The sequence below is a fragment of the Mus caroli genome, unplaced genomic scaffold (assembly GCF_978045245.1).
Source record: "Mus caroli unplaced genomic scaffold, Mus_caroli_1 scaffold_5, whole genome shotgun sequence".
Taxonomy (NCBI): Eukaryota; Metazoa; Chordata; class Mammalia; order Rodentia; family Muridae; genus Mus; species Mus caroli.
Genome location: NW_028227260.1, coordinates 29409797 through 29425667, shown reverse-complemented (window position 1 = coordinate 29425667; position 15871 = coordinate 29409797). Strand labels below are relative to the sequence as shown.

The window sequence follows — 15871 nt, the reverse complement described above, 5'->3', positions numbered from 1 at the left end:
GCTAGAGGAATAGATATAATTGGCTTCAGAATGGAGAGTCAGCCATGCAAAAGCAAGCTGAGAAGAGGGTCAAGGGTTGACTCTCATAGCCCACTCAGAAATTATATATGAAGGAAGAGCAGATGAAAGAGAAAGAAAAAACTGTAGCCAAAAGATTGGCAGTGAGGAGGGGCTATGCAAGGAGAATGGAATTCAGAGGCTTTCACTCACTATGATGAGTGTTATCAAAATAAATGCTACATTTAGGTTTATTTAGAAGGTACAAGTAAAATCCACCTGTTTAAGCTAAATATTTACTGAACTTGGGCATGCATCCAAGGAGGAAAGGAAACATGCAGAATGGTTTGAGTAGCATTTCTGGTCACAGAAGTGGAGGTTCGAGTCTGTGTTCAATGTTTGCAGAGACGTCTGAATGAGAAGAGGGAGACAGTGACAACCCATTTTACCTGTTTGAGAGTCTGCCATTTTCTAACAAACCTGAAGTGGAGTTGACCTGTGTGATACACATCTAGAATGTCATCTGCATCTCATTGTAGGACATAGCTTATGTCTCTACAACAGCAAATAAGTGTTGGGGGAAAGAATAAACTCTGGCATAAGGATGTGGGCTTCAGTTTGTCGACCAGATGGTGTGTTCTGTTGTTGAAAGGCCATATGTAATTGATATATAAAGTGACAGACTGAAGCAAAAGCAAAGTAAGTATTTCTAAGACAAACACTTGGGGAAGAGAAGAAGAAGAAGAGGAAAAAGAAGAGGAGGAGGAGGAAGAGGAGGAAGAGGAGAAGAAGAAGAAGAAGAAGAAGAAGAAGAAGAAGAAGAAGAAGAAGAAGAAGAAGAAGAAGAAGAAGAAGAAGAAGAAGAAGAAGAAGGTAGAGCATGAACTGCAAAGCATATTAAGATTCTGGCTTCTGGTTTTTGGAGGAGCAGGAAATGTTCATATCTAGATAGGATGGGAAAAAAAGGGTGATGAGTGGGAGTGGTAGCACTGACTGACATATTTGCTCTGCTTGTGGAGACAGGTTCCCACTGTGACTCGAACTCATGGATAATCTTCCTGCCTCAGCCTCTTGAATGCTGGGATTACCAATGGATATATTACATTGTATATATAGTTATATATAAGTATATATTATCAATACACACACATACACACATATATAGATATATATATAAGCACTCTCTTTTTTTTTTTTTGTAAATTGTCTTCCTCCTGCCACAGGTTTGAACATAGGACCTTATACATGTTAAGTAAGTGCTGGACTACTGAGATATATCCCCAGACCTGATGATGATGATGATGATGATTTTACTTTCCCCAGTTTTTAATGCAAACAGTCATTTCTGGTCCGTGTTCCTCATCTACTCCATGTTTCCTACGCCCTACCTTACTAGTCTCTATTTCTACCTGTCTCTTGCTTTTCACACTAAATTACATGCATGGAGATATATGGAAGTTGTCTTAATCTTTAAAAACTTAACTTTGAGATTGATTCTCTTCTCTTTCTCACTCCTACCCTTTGTCCCAGGGTTCAGTTCCCATATCAAAGCCCCAAAGTTGTGATCTTGCCTAGGTATAGAAAATATTCTCCCTGTATCTTTTGGAAAGCTATCTAGGAAACAGGCTTTTGATGGCAATACTTGATGTCTTAATAGAACAAACAGAAAAGCTGGCCCCCTTTCCAGGTGTTAAGACTGGCTGTGTCTGGTCCATGTGTGTAAGTGCTCATGTGTGTAACTACATATGCCTCCCTGGAATGGAGTGTGGCAAGTATAGAGTTGGGACAGCTCTGTGCCGGAAGAGTAACCTCTCTTCCTTTAATGAAGATCGCGCTCTCTTTTTTTTTTTTTTTTTATTACATGACTAAGTTTCTTGAGAGACTAAATAAAAAAGAATGTTACCTTAAGTAACCTGTACCTAAAGAAGTGAGATTTTTTCAAAGCAATTATTTAGGTGAGTCACAGAGGGCGTTTTGAAAAATGGGATGCTGTCTGACAGAAGAGTGGTCGGTGCCTGGCTTCCTGGACAGAAAATTGTGTTCTTTAGTAAAGGAACTGGAGAGCTCAAAAAGGCCAAGCCTATACAATACAAATGAAATAGAATTAGGGTGAAAATGGAATCAGTGTAGACTGCCAATTTAGCTAACACAGGCCTCTTACGATCTCAATTATGGAAGGCCGCCAAGTCATCCCTTCTTTTTGTGCTGTTTAGACACATGTACAATTCTGTGAGAGCCAGAGTGTAGTCATTAGAAGGTGAAGAGGGTCTCAGAGTTTTATAAGCTAAAATGGCTTCTCACCCTCACAAAAGGGAAATGCAGAGAGACTCAGAGGTAACCTCCTGCAGCAGGAAATGGGAACTTCATCCTGCTCTCTCTGCCAACCTCCTGTCCCTGTTTCCTCCCAGCAGATATCTCCATTCCAATCTCCCCTGCCACTTTGGCTCTCTTGCTGTGATGGTTCAACTGTTTGGAGAATGTTGTACTGACTGGGCTCGGACAGAGGGAACCTAGCCCAGTCATTAACTGGAATCCATGTGCAAGGAGCAAAACAAAGTAATTCTTCAAAACGGAATTACAATAACAAAGAGACATGTTTATTTTGACAGGAGAAGATTTTTGTGTGCATGCACACACAAACACCCACACAAATCAACTTTGTTTACTAGACATGGTATAGACAAGATAATCCCGTGGCCAACGCAATCTCATCATTGAAACCGAGAGTTTCCCCGAAAGTTTACTTCTCAATGATTTGTGAGTGTTGGGTATTTTGGAAACCATGAGGAGATAGACTGCAAAATTGCTTCAGTTCTTTGCTTCCCTCCGCATATGTTCATTATTGAGAATCAATTTCAGTTTGAAAGGAGGCTTTCATTCCTTACAAATGACTGGAAGTAAGTAAACGTTCAGTGTTTTCCCCCAAATTACGTCTTATAATGTAAGAAAATAGTGGCAAAAAGCCATCAACAGATGGTGTTTTCATTAGCCAAAGATTTATTTTTCAAAGCATTTTTCATATTAATGAAGCAAGGTTGAAATTAGAGTCATCTTGTCAGCTCTAGAACTGTGTTGTTAAATGGACTGGCATTCTGTAAATTGCTAGGGGGCCAGAGCAAACTAACCATTTGCCATAATTTTGTGATGGTAACCCAAGGCTTGTAGTCTAACCAGACCCCAAATTATGTGTTTAGCCCTAATTTTTCTTTTCTGTAGCTTTGTACAAGCCATAAGTCTTCTCAGTTCAGGGCCATAAATGAGGAAAACACAGCAGGGATCTTAGTCCTGCTCTGCAGTATGGATTATTTATGATAAATCCATTTTAAAGCCAGTGTTGCAACAGGTTGCAAGTACTTGTTGAAAAACATTCTCCCAATGGAATCCTATGTTTGAATGGAAACACATTGTAGTGGGAAACACAGACTTTTGAATAACTTTTTTTCTTCTCTGGGGTTTTCAATCAATGGGCTATTTATCAAATATCTCAGTATAATGATTTTTGATATGTGGGATTTCCATTTATCTGGGAATGTGGACTACTCAGCCAGAGGAAATCATTGACTGATTGGATCCATTAGTGATTTCCCCTCTCTAATTTACACGAGCCCCTTTGATCAAAGTGAGCTCTATTCTATTCACGTTATGGTCAAACTTTTGGAGAGCAGTCTAGGCTTGCAGCCTTCTGATGTACTCTTAGCCCATATGATTTAGCAGCTATTTCCAAAGCCTGACTGAAAATCCCTGTACAAAGGTTACTTGTAGCCTCTGATTACCCAATCCCGTCCACCCCTCATCTTTTAAAACAAATTTTCACATTTCTCATGGTCTCTGTACATTTGACAGTGATCAGTCTTTTCCTGAAACATGTTTATCTTGATTATCCTCTGAGCTTGGCTCAGATATGCATTTGTAACTGCCTTGAGTATTGCAGAATCCTCACAACCAGTGTTCCTGCCTCCCAGCCTTTCCTGTTTTCCTCTGTTCCCCATATTGATGCTAGGTTAATATCCCAAATGATTATGTCATTTCCTTATTCAACACTAAAGCAAATAGGTACACACTCAATTGTACATTCAAAATCCTCAAAACAGGGCTTTTCCCCCAACCTCAGACAGGTTCTAGTTATGTAGCATTGGCTGGTCTAGAACTTGCTCTCTAGCCCTGACTAAGCCTGAAACTCAAATAGATCAGCATATCTTTATTTCCCAAGTGCTTGGACTAATGGTGTATACAACCATATGCAACAAAACAAGGCTTCAAGCTCCTGTTCCATTCTTGTACCCTATGTTCTAGCCAAACTAAACTGTTTGTTGATCGCTGAACAAAAACACCATGTTTTTTCTTGAGAGTGGAAGTATTACTATGTTGTTCAGTACATAGTAACTGAACAGCAGTTCAAACTCCTAGGCTCAAATTATGTTCCTGCCTCAGCTAACTGAGTAGCTGGGACTAGAGGTGTGTACTACCACTTTGGCTGCTGTATTTTTATTTTTGCTCATCTTATTCTTTGTCCCTGAAACACCATGCCATCCATCATCTCTTGTCTGTTAAATTCCTACTCGTCCTTCAAGATCCATCTTAACTTCCTCATCTTTGAAGTCACTGCACCTTAACACAGTAGATGAGCAATGTTTTTGTCGTTGTAAATCTCTGAAGTGTTATTTCTTCTTTTTCCCTTTAACATCTATTTAGTTTAGTGATGGTGCCCAATTCAATGATTGCTGCCCTTTGTTCCTTTTTCCTTCTCCCCAATCCCTTCTTTTGAGAACACAGATTTAGATGGGAACAGAATTAAAGAAAGATAAGAAAGACACCTCAGGAAATAAATGAAATAAAGCAGGGGTGGCATGGGTTACTTCCAGGGAACTAAAGCTGAGGTAATCAAGAAAGATCTGTGTACTAGAGACTTTTCTATTGCTATAAAACACCAAGACCAAAACTAACTTAGAGAACAAAGAGTTGATTTTGATTTACAGTTCCAGAGGGATGAGTCCATCATGGTGGGGGGCCTGGCTACAAGCAGCAGACATGGAGATGGGAGTAGTGAAGCTGAGAAGCCACTTCTTTGTCTTTACTGAGAAGCAAAGAGAGCAAACTAGAAATGGGGTAAGGCCATACTTTCAAAGCTCATGGACTTAGGGTTTTAGTGCACTTTTACAAAGAAAAACCTTTTAATTGGGGCTGCCTTACCATTTCAGATCTTTTAGTCCATTATCATTATTGCAGGACACATGGTGGCACAAAGGCAGATATAGTGCTGAAAAGGTAATTGAGAGTTCCATATCTGGATTGGCAGGCAGCAGGAGACTGTCACACTGAGACCTCAAATACTAGCCCCTAGTGACAAAACTCCTTCAACAAGTTCACCCTTCCTAATAGTGCCACTCCCTATGGGCCCATGAGACCATTTTTATTTAACCCCAGCCCCCAATAATACACTTCCTCCAATAAGACTGCACCTCCCAGAACCTCTTCCAGCAGTGCTAAACTGTTCAAATGCCTAAGTCTATGGAAAATATTTCACCATCACAATGTGACATAAAGGGAAACAAGAGTTTAGCTGGTTCTTAAATTCCCTTTGAGAACAAGTGAAATCAGATTAGCTGGCCTAGATGTACATACATCTATATACATATAGCCCTTGCAACACATTCAAAAAACAATGATAAAGTTATTAAGGAGCCATAACTACTTACTAGACAGGAAAGGATCCAAGATCACGAGTCCCCTCTCTTTGTCTATATCTCTTTGCTCCTTAGTGTCCTTCCAGCCCCCACTTTCCATAGAGTGAACTTTGACCAGCTATAAATCATAGCAACATGAAGACGACAATGAAACAGCAAGCCTGACCCAGAGAAAGAATAGGACCAGAGCGAGGGTCAGGAAATTGGGGTGTTATGTTTGGAACAGATTTGGTGAGGTATTGAGGTAGTGGAAAGGAAAGTAATATATACTGAGACTACAGGAAGTAGCTCTCAATGCTAACATTTGGTGATAAGGAAAGATGAGCATCCTTGATCAATATAGAGAGGCATATTTTAGTTTTCACACAAGGAATGGGAGAGAGTACCTTTTTCAACAGAAAACATGTTAAAGTTATATATATATAACTATACTAGTAAAACTGTTATGTTCAAAATACCTGAAAAGAAATGCAAATCAAAACAGCCCTGATATTCTACCTCACACCAGTCAGAATGGCTAAGATCAAAAATTCAGGTGACAGCAGATGCTGGCGAGGATGTGGAGAAAGAGGAACACTCCTCCATTGTTGGTGGGATTGCAAGCTTGTATAACCACTCTGGAAATCAGTCTGGCGGTTCCTCAGAAAATTGGACATATTACTACCGGAAGATCCCGCAATACCTCTCCTGGGCATATATCTGGAAGATGTTCCAACCGGTAAGAAGGACACATGCTCCACGATGTTCATAGCAGCCTTATTTATAATAGCCAGAAGCTGGAAAGAACCCAGATGCCCCTCAACAGAGGAATGGATACAGAAAATGTAGTACATTTACACAATGGAGTACCACTCATCTATTAAAAAGAATGAATTTAGGAAATTCCTAGGCAAATGGATAGACCTGGAGGGCATCATCCTGAGTGAGGTAACCCAATCACAAAGGAACTCACACAATATGTACTCAGTGATAAGTGAATATTAGCCCAGAAACTTAGGATACCCAAGATATAAGATACAATTTGCTAAACGCATGAAACTCAAGAAGAACGAAGACCAAAGTGTGGACACTTTGCCCCTTCTTAGAATTGGAAACAAAACACTCATGGAAGGAGTTACAGAGACAAAGTTTGGAGCTGTGACGAAAGGATGGACCATCTAGAGACTGCCATATCCGGTGATCCATCCCATAATCAGCTTCCAAATGCTGACACCATTGCATACACTAGCAAGATTTTGCTGAAAGGACCCAGATAGAGCTGTCTCTTGTGAGACAGTGCCGGGGCCTAGCAAACACAGAAGTGGATGCTCACAGTCAGCTATTGAATGGATCACAGGAGGAGCTAGAGAAAGTACCCAAGGAGCTAAAGGGATCTGCAACCCTATAGGTGGAACAACAATATGAACTAACCAGTACCCCCCTGGAGCTCGTGTCTCTAGCTGCATATGAATCAGAAAATGGCCTAGTTGGCCATCAGTGGAAAGAGAGGCCCCTTTGGTCATGCAAACTTTATATGCCTCAGTACAGGGGAATGACAGGGCCAAGAAGTGGGAGTGGGTGGGTGGGGGAGCGTGTGGGGGACTTTTGGGATAGCATTGGAAATGTAAATGAAATAAATACCCAATAAAAAAACAGAAAAAAAATAAAAATCAAGGAAAAACAAAACAAAACAAACAAAATACCTGAAAAGTGTTTCTGATGTGGACCTAAAAGGAGCTGTGTACCAGGAAATGATGGTAAATAGATATTTTCAAGATAGAATCAAGCTTAGTGATTGAAATTCTTAGCATCTATGGAAAGAAAAACTGTGATTTACAAAATTTGGTATTGGTGAATATCACATTCAAGGTACACTATATTTTTCATGAATAGACATGACTATAAGTATATAATGTTACAGACAAAAATGCAGAACATCATGGTTTAAAAAGTTAGAGATAAATTCCTACACCAGTCTACAAAGTTATGAATGGCACCTCTTCCCTGATCAGGCAGATGTATACATACATTTCTTGGCCTGTAGCAGAATTGGTAAGTCTGAGATACAACTCTATTGAGCTGATGGTGTGGCCCACAGGCAGATATAGTGCTGAAAAGGTAATTGAGAGTTCCATATCTGGATTGGCAGGCAGCAGGAGACTGTTACACTGAGACCTCAAATACTAGCCCCTAGTGACAAACCTCATTCAACAAGGCCACACCTCCTAATAGTGCCACTCCCTATGGGCCCATGAGACCATTTTTAGGCACTTGCTTCCCATGTGTGAGGCCTTCAGTTCTGTATCTATGGAGGGGCATATACTTAATAATTCTAAGACTTTGTGGGCTGAGGCAGGAAGATACAAGTGGACTATATGAGGATCCATCTCATCTTCATGCCTCTTCCCCAAGAAAGATAGAGAGAGCCTAGACTTTAGGCTGATTAACTTCCATATTATATTGGTTCTCAAGTTCATTGTTCTTTTTCTCCCTTTCTCCTTTTTCCTGCTGGCTTCATACCCTCCGTGATGGCAGCAAACTCTCGAGATGAACCTCACCAACCTGGTTAAGCGCAACAGTGAACTAGAAAATCAAATGGCCAAACTAATACAGATCTGCCAGCAAGTTGAGGTATGTACCAGTAACATTTGCAATTCTTTCATTGGATCTGACCTGGGAGATCTGTGGAGGAACTTCAATTTTGCCAGATTGTAGCTCAGCCATATTGGGGTGAAGGACTGAAACTGTAGTGTAGATGATCTCTCATACTTTTAGTAATTTTGTTCCAAGAAAGGTCATAGATGGGTGATTTTTCAGATTTGACAATATAGTTTGTGGGGAACAACAGATGAAGAGGAGCTCTCATCTTTTCATAAGTAGATTGTATGAGAGCCAACCAGGAAGTGATCCTTCATCAAACTGTATATTATCACTTACAAAGTCATTACTGGACAGTTTGGAAATCATGAATCCTTAGGGTAGGGTGATATGCACTCAATAGCCATTCTTTCCTCTCATCACTATTTCCCCACTGCCTAGCTTCTCCTCCCTTCATCCCATAGCCCCCTGGTCCATGCTATATCCTTACTCATCATCTTGTCACTTATTTTCAATTTCATCTACTTAGCCTTTTTTATTATCAACAAATAATTTCTATGATTAAGTTGTCTGTGAATTATGAACTGCTGTGTAAGTAAGCCTAAGGTTTAAAAATATTACCAACATTGAATATTAAAACAGCTTAGAAGGACAGTTCAGTGCTTCTTGGCAGGAAAGAGTAATAGAAAGGTGTTATTCTCTCTTCTTTCTTTTTAACTGTTTTTTTTTTAATTAGAGACTGTCTTTATTTACATTTCAAATGTTATCCCTTTTCCTAGTTTCCCCTCTGAAAATTCCCTATCCCCTCCCCCTGCTCAACAACCCACCCGCTCCTGCTTCCTGGCCCAGACATTACCCTATACTGGGGCATAGAACCTTCATAGGACCTAGGGCCTCTCCTCCCATCTTCTGCTACATATGCAGCTAGAGCCATGAGTCCCTCCATGTGTTTTCTTTGATTGGCGGTTTAGTCCCAAGGAGCTCTGGGGGTATTGGTTAGTTCATATTGTTGTTCCTCCTATGGGGCTGCAAACCCCTTCAGCTCCTTGGGTCCTTTCTCTAGCTCCTTCAGTGGGTACCTTGTGCTAAGTCCAGTGGATGATTGTGAGCATCCACTTCTGTATTTGCCAGGCACTGGCAGAGCCTCTCAGGACACAGCTATATCAGGCTTCTGTCATCAAGCTCTTGTTGGCATCTGCCATAGTGTCTGGGTTTGGTGGTTGTTTATGGGATGGATCCCCAGGTGGGGCAGTCTCTGGATGGTCATTCCTTTGGTCTCTGCTCCAAACTTTGTCTCTGTAACTCCTTCTATGGGTATTTTGTTCCTCCTTCTAAGAAGGATTATGAGCTTCTGGCCTAATATCCACTAATCAGTGAGTGCATATCATGTGTGTTCTTTTGTGAACACACTCACTTAGGATGATATCCTCCAGATCCACCCATTTGTGTAAGAATTTCATAAATTTATTCTTTTTAATTGCTGAGTAGTACTCCATTGTGTAAACGTACCACATTTTCTGTATCCATTCCTCTGTTGAGGGACATCTGGGTTCTTTCCAGCTTCTGGCTATTAATACTGCTAGTAATAGGCTGCTAATAATACTTAATATCTAAATATAGACCAGTAAAATATAGGATTTCTCATGGGCAGTGATTGGGCCATTTTTTTCTAATTTTATATAGAGTCTTATAATTCACATTTGTGTGGCAGATAATTGCAAGAGATCTAGTTTGTTTGTTTGTTTGTTTGTTTGTTTTTTTTTGTCTTAAATGATGAAATAATTTTATCACAATCCCAGTTCGGGGTTCCTGTTTAAGACTGAAGAATATCTCCTAAGGCAATGAGTCCTTATGAATAACTAAATCCACATCCCCCAATTGTTTGGTATTCTTATAATCTTGGGTTTCTTCTTATATAGTGAACATACTTAAATGATGAACATCTCTAGCAGTATAATCCCCACTGGGCATCTTTCTGTATAGAGTACGTGAGATACAGGTGAAGCTCATATGTGAAACTGTAAAATGGGACGGTGTGGGTGTAGGGAGAAGTTGAAAGAATGACAAGAAGGATCATTAGAGTGTTAGTGGAAAACTGGATTCCCTACTTGCCTCTTCTATAAACTAACTGGGTACATGAGTGTAAGTTGGTTAGGACCTCTGCGTCAGCATCCTCCCTTCTAAAATGTAAGTTGAAATGACGCCGTGTTTTTCACCATCTTTCCAGATTTCACAGGTCATGGATCTGTCAATGGTTTCTTTATTTTGTTCTTTTTCTGTGGTGCTTCATTCTTTCCAAGAAGGGAGAAACAAAGTAGAAAGTTATGATTTCTGAGTAGTTTCAACCAGTCAGAATCCCTGTGCATTACATCTTATCAAAACTTTTGATTATGCTGCTAGATTATAGTGTAAGAAATCTGCACTGCCAAAGGGACAAGCGAATATTGTGAGCAGAAGATTGGATAAGGGGTCCCTCAGCTTAGAATTTGCATGATTGACAGTGGAGTAATAGATAATAGTGAATAAAGTGAGGTTAAAAATAAAATGATCATTGTATTCATTCTAATCAAAAGACTTACTAAGGGTAGAGAAAGTAATAGTCAAAAGAGCAAAGTTACACTTTATTTCATTGCTCTTTCATGTTAGAATCTCTCTAAAATCGCCTTTTCTGACTGCTGGGAATTTATCATCCTGGCCAGCTTCACCTAAGCATAGCACTCTTCCATCTGTTCACAAGCCATGCTAGAAACCAGTTCTTATTTATTGATTGATTGATGCTTCCCTCATATATTACATCCAGAACACAGTTTCCTCTTCCTCCTCTCTTTCCAGCACCCCTCCTATCCTCTCCCCTCCATCTACTCCTCTTCTGTTTCCATTTAGAAAAGAGCAGGCCTCCCAAGGATATCAACCAAACATGATGGCATATCAAGTTGCAGTCAGACTAGGCACCTCCCCTCCTATTAAGGCTGGACAATATAATAAGAGGAAAAGGGTCCCTAAAGCAGGCACAAGAGTCAGAGACACCCCTTGCTCCAACTGCTAGGAGTCCCACAGTAATGCCAAGATACACAACTATAATATATATGCAGAGGGCCTAGGTCAGTCCCATGCAGGCTCCCTGATTGACAGTTCAGTCTCTGTGAGCTCCTATGAGCCCAGGTTACTTGATTCTGTGGGTTTCCTGGTGATGCCCTTGACTTCTCTGGCTCTGTCATCCCCCCTTCTACAGTATTTCCTGAGCTTTGCCTGTGAAACTAGTTCTTTTTATTATTTGCTCTGTTCTTTTGATATGGTAGCAACAGGCCTCCTAAAACAATCCATCATTGTGTTAGTAGGGGAGAATGCACTCTGTCCATTGGATAGGAGGTGAGTCTTCTTTCTCTGGGTACCAGAACACATGCTAGGCAAGTGCTATACCATGGAGCAATATCATAACCCAAGAAATGATAGTTAAAGTTGCTTCGTAAAGTTAGCATTCAGAAGTTAACCTGTGCCTTAAGGATGTGGTGCTAGCACTACCATGTGTAGTAGAGTAAGAGGGAATCCCCTGGTGATCCAGCAAAGTAGCTATTTAAGTAGCACCCTTAGAGATGATTTTTAAATCCCATTATATAAGCCAGTGTCTGATCTGGTTACACAAAAGATCAGCTTTTGCTACTAACTTTCTATGGATGTTAGGTACGGTACAGGAAAATATCTTAGGCATACTACCTACACACTGTATAAAACCTACTCTGATGTGGTCACACCTGTTCAGAAGCTATAGATAATGAGATAAATACACTGAGAAGCAACAAAGAACAGTGAGGCAGTATAATAGTGTTGAACATGATGTGTATTTTAGGAGTTACTGCACTGTCTGGTCAGTTTAGGATTCTGTCCTGAATGAAGTTGAGAGGAGTGGTAAGGAGCTGACAGCGAATCTGGTAGGAGTTGGGGAAAAGGGTTTGCAGGTGAGTGTGATTAGAGCTTCCTAAAGAATTGTTTGAGATTCCTAAAGAATTCCTAAGATTCAGTCCTGGACAGGATGGCTTATAGCAGTCCGTGGCTGTTCTTTATGCCATCATTCCTTCTGCAAGCTTAGAGATATGCCCCTACCTTCCCCTTTAATAACAGGGTGCATCCAGACTACCTATTATAACCATTCAACACAGAGTCTGTATGTCCAAAAGGCTCCAGGGCAAGCCCCAGGATTAGTAATGCAGTTAAAGGAGGGACTTGAGATTTCAAGAATACTCCTAAGGACTTTATACACTGAAATAAATAGCAGGATAATGCTAATTATGAGATCCAGACACTGAATGGTGTCTGGACTCCCCCCCCCCCATTTTATCTTATCCAGATTTGTCTGCAGAGAATGACTATATTCACAGTGTAATTTAAACGTTTCACATTGGGTGCAGGTGGAGGATGCCAGCTACAACACTCTGGCAAGAACAGGATGAGGTTCTATTCCTGCCAAACCTGTTCCCCTTCCTTATTGTTGGAGAGGGTTTTTGTCACAAATTGACATTTCATAAAGAGTCCATAAATACTGCCTACCCATCCTAGTTTTTCTTTCGCTTCCCTACTCTCCTCAGAGAGTAAACAAAGTTTGAATCTTCCTATTATTACAGAAACAGATCAAGATCACCATAGATTTATTAGCTGAATTGCAGCTTATACCTTTGGCTCAACTTTTATAATTCTCAAAAGAGATAGTTGAAAACTATTTCATGGGGCTGTGCAGATCCATAGCTCTCCTTTAATCTGGTTAAGGAAGGGCATGCGTTGACCTTGATACTCTGGCCACTTGAACTCTATATTTAGTTCTTTGTTCTGGCTCATCAAGCATCCTTTGTTTATTTTTCCAAAGGAAGTGTCTGTATAACGCATAGCTAAGGGAAAATGTATACCAACAGATGGTTACTTCCTTTTGGCATTCCTGAAAACTTGCCAGAGAAGAAAATAGTTAACTACGTACCAGTCCGTGCGTCAGTGGTGTTTCTTGAGCATACACGACGTATGTGGTGTGCTGAAAGGTTTAGAGAATACAAAAGAAACACTTGGCTGATGATCTCCAGGGACTTACAGGCTGGCCAGAGAAAGTACAGCCTCTAGTAAGAAGAGAAGAGTATAAGGCAGCGAGCACTGTAGAGAGTACAAGCAAAGGCAGTATATCCCCTCTTACTTTTGTTCTGAGGTTTTAGTCCCTGAGCACCTTAAACAAACAAGCACTTTGCTGAACATTTGGTGAGCCACTTGATACAATACAAGCCCTAATCCACCCTAGAAGCTCTGGGAACAAGTTGATATCATCTGGCTCTTCTCAAGCCTTTCTTGGGACGGGGCAGCACTGCAGTGTCAGGACAAGGGACAAAGGAGAACAAAGGAGCTGGAGAGAGGGCACTAGGATGGAGTGGTGATGGTGGTGGTAGTGGGGCACTTCCCTTGCATTGAGGAATTTAAGCTCCATGTCTCTACCAGTTCTTCATTGCAATGTTTTTTTTTTTTTTTTAAATCTTTGTCTCTTTGGTCTTGAAAGTTGAGGTGGCTTTGTGTTCTCCATCTCTGCTTCTATTGCTTGGGTGCTTGGTTTAGGATAGGCAAAGATGTGTTTGGCTGGAGTCTGACCATTTCTTTGAGTGGAAAGAACATAGATATTTTAAAGGAAATTAATTTTCTAAAAAGTAGTGCTATCATGATTTCAGCAGTAATCCTTAAATACATGAAGTAGTTGAACTAGAAGGAAGAGTAGAATCTAAGCCATTTGAACACACACATGGAGGATATAATAAAAATGAATGAGTAATTACAGCGAAGTGCATCCAATCAGGGGATTTTTTAAATGAGAAAATGCATTTTAGCTAAATGCTGAAGGAGGAAAAAATAACCCTCTGGAGAGGCAGGCAGCAGTGATATTAATGAAGGTGCAAATGTCAGCTTGCAGGGGAAAATGGTACCCATGCTCTGGGTGTATAACAATAAGTAGAAAATGGTTCCTGCCTCCAAGGCACATGCAGATTGGCTGAGAACCTGTCAGACAAAGTGGCAAATTGAATGTGAAAGAATCCTTGTTGTAATGAAGACAAATGCAAGATGACAGGCTGGCATGGAGGAAGAAATATACAGATGTGCCTGAAGGGCTAAGAAAAGGATGCAGAGTGGAAATAAAAGTGAAGTTACCTTGAAAATGAATAAACTTTGCCAAGTGGTTGAAGGGGCTGAATGCAGGGATATAAAGAGGTGATTAGCATAAAGCTATTCAGGGGACTAGCAGAAATCTGATTCTACCAAATCTAAGATTGGAGAACCATTGCAAGAGGAAAGTTTGAAGAAATAGCTTGAGCCTAGAAAATGAAGGGCTTTGTGTACATCATGGGCAGATAAACTTTAGACTTTATTCTTAGGAGTCTAAGGATCTGTAAAATGATTTTAAGCATATGACTAGTGGGATAAAATCTGTGCTTAGAAAACCACCAACCAAAGAGTACACATGGAGGGGACTCATGGCTCCAGCTGCATATGTAGCAGAGGATGGCCTTGGTCAGGCATCAATGGGACGAGAGGCCTTTGGTCCTGTGAAGGCTGGATGCCCAAGTGTAGGGGAATGAGAGGGCAGGGAGGTGGGAGTGGGTGGGTAGGTGGGGGAACATCCCCATACAAGCAGGAGGAGGGGGATGGGACAGGGGTTTTCTGGAGGGGAAACCAGGAAAAGGGATAACATTTGAAATGTAAATAAAGAAAATATCCAATAAACTTTTTTTTTAATAGCCAAGACTGTGGGGTGGTAATTGGAGCAGGAGTTAAAGGTCACAAGTGACTACTTCCATTGTTATTGATACAGGGAAAGTCTATCACCATACCTCCTTAAATCTACAGATCTTTTTTGATATAGGGAAAGATGAAGGATCTTCCAGAGGCAGTGACAGTAAGGTTAGGGAGGAAGGGATAAAATCAAACCTTTTGTAGGAGGCAGAGCTACTATTACTTGGCTCTGCCATGGATGACTGTGTAAGGGAGTACTAGGATAATCCCCAAATTAGTTCTTCCTTGGGTGACTGCATGAACACATCTATTCCTTTCAACTAGATGAGGAAATACAGAAGTTCTTTTTAAAGGCATTGGTGCTTTGTTGTGCTTGGATAAGAAAGTCAGATAGGAAATGCCTGGTAAGCAGCTGGCTGGCTGAGTCTGGATGTCAGGAGAGAGGTCTTGGAAAGAGAAAACATTGGAAGTTACCACTATCTCAGTAGCACTTGAAGCCACAGAGAATGTGCAGGAAAGGCAGATGTTTTGGGAATGTGCAAAGAAGAAGATGGAAGATAGATTGAGAGAGGTCCAGGAGAAATCAAGCTGTAGGAAGATGCAAGCTGGAAGAAGCTTGATTATGAGAGAGATGACCTGTTAGTTATTGTCCTTTGACATACAGAGCAGTTGGACACATATACATATGCAATCTCCTAGCTGTTTATTGTTCTTTTCCTGGGTTAATAACAATAGGAATTAATACTGCCTAACAATAGGAATCAGATCTACTGCCTCCAGTCACGCATGCTCAACCTCCCCTTCCCGACTTACCATCCAGCGACCCTTCCCATACAGGACCAGCTCCAAAGCTTTGAGTCTTA

At 40.7% G+C, this 15871-nt stretch overlaps 1 protein-coding gene across 3 annotated transcripts in view; it reads left to right on the top strand.

Moving 5' to 3' along the window:
- Positions 1–15871, top strand: part of Mid2 (midline 2) — a 98524-nt gene that overhangs the window by 20716 nt on the left and 61937 nt on the right. For all 3 annotated transcript variants that reach the window (XM_029473305.2, XM_021153074.3, XM_021153072.3), the window contains exon 3: positions 8196–8291. In XM_029473305.2, the coding sequence (XP_029329165.1) occupies positions 8196–8291 (96 nt within the window). The remainder of the gene's footprint in view (positions 1–8195; positions 8292–15871) is intronic.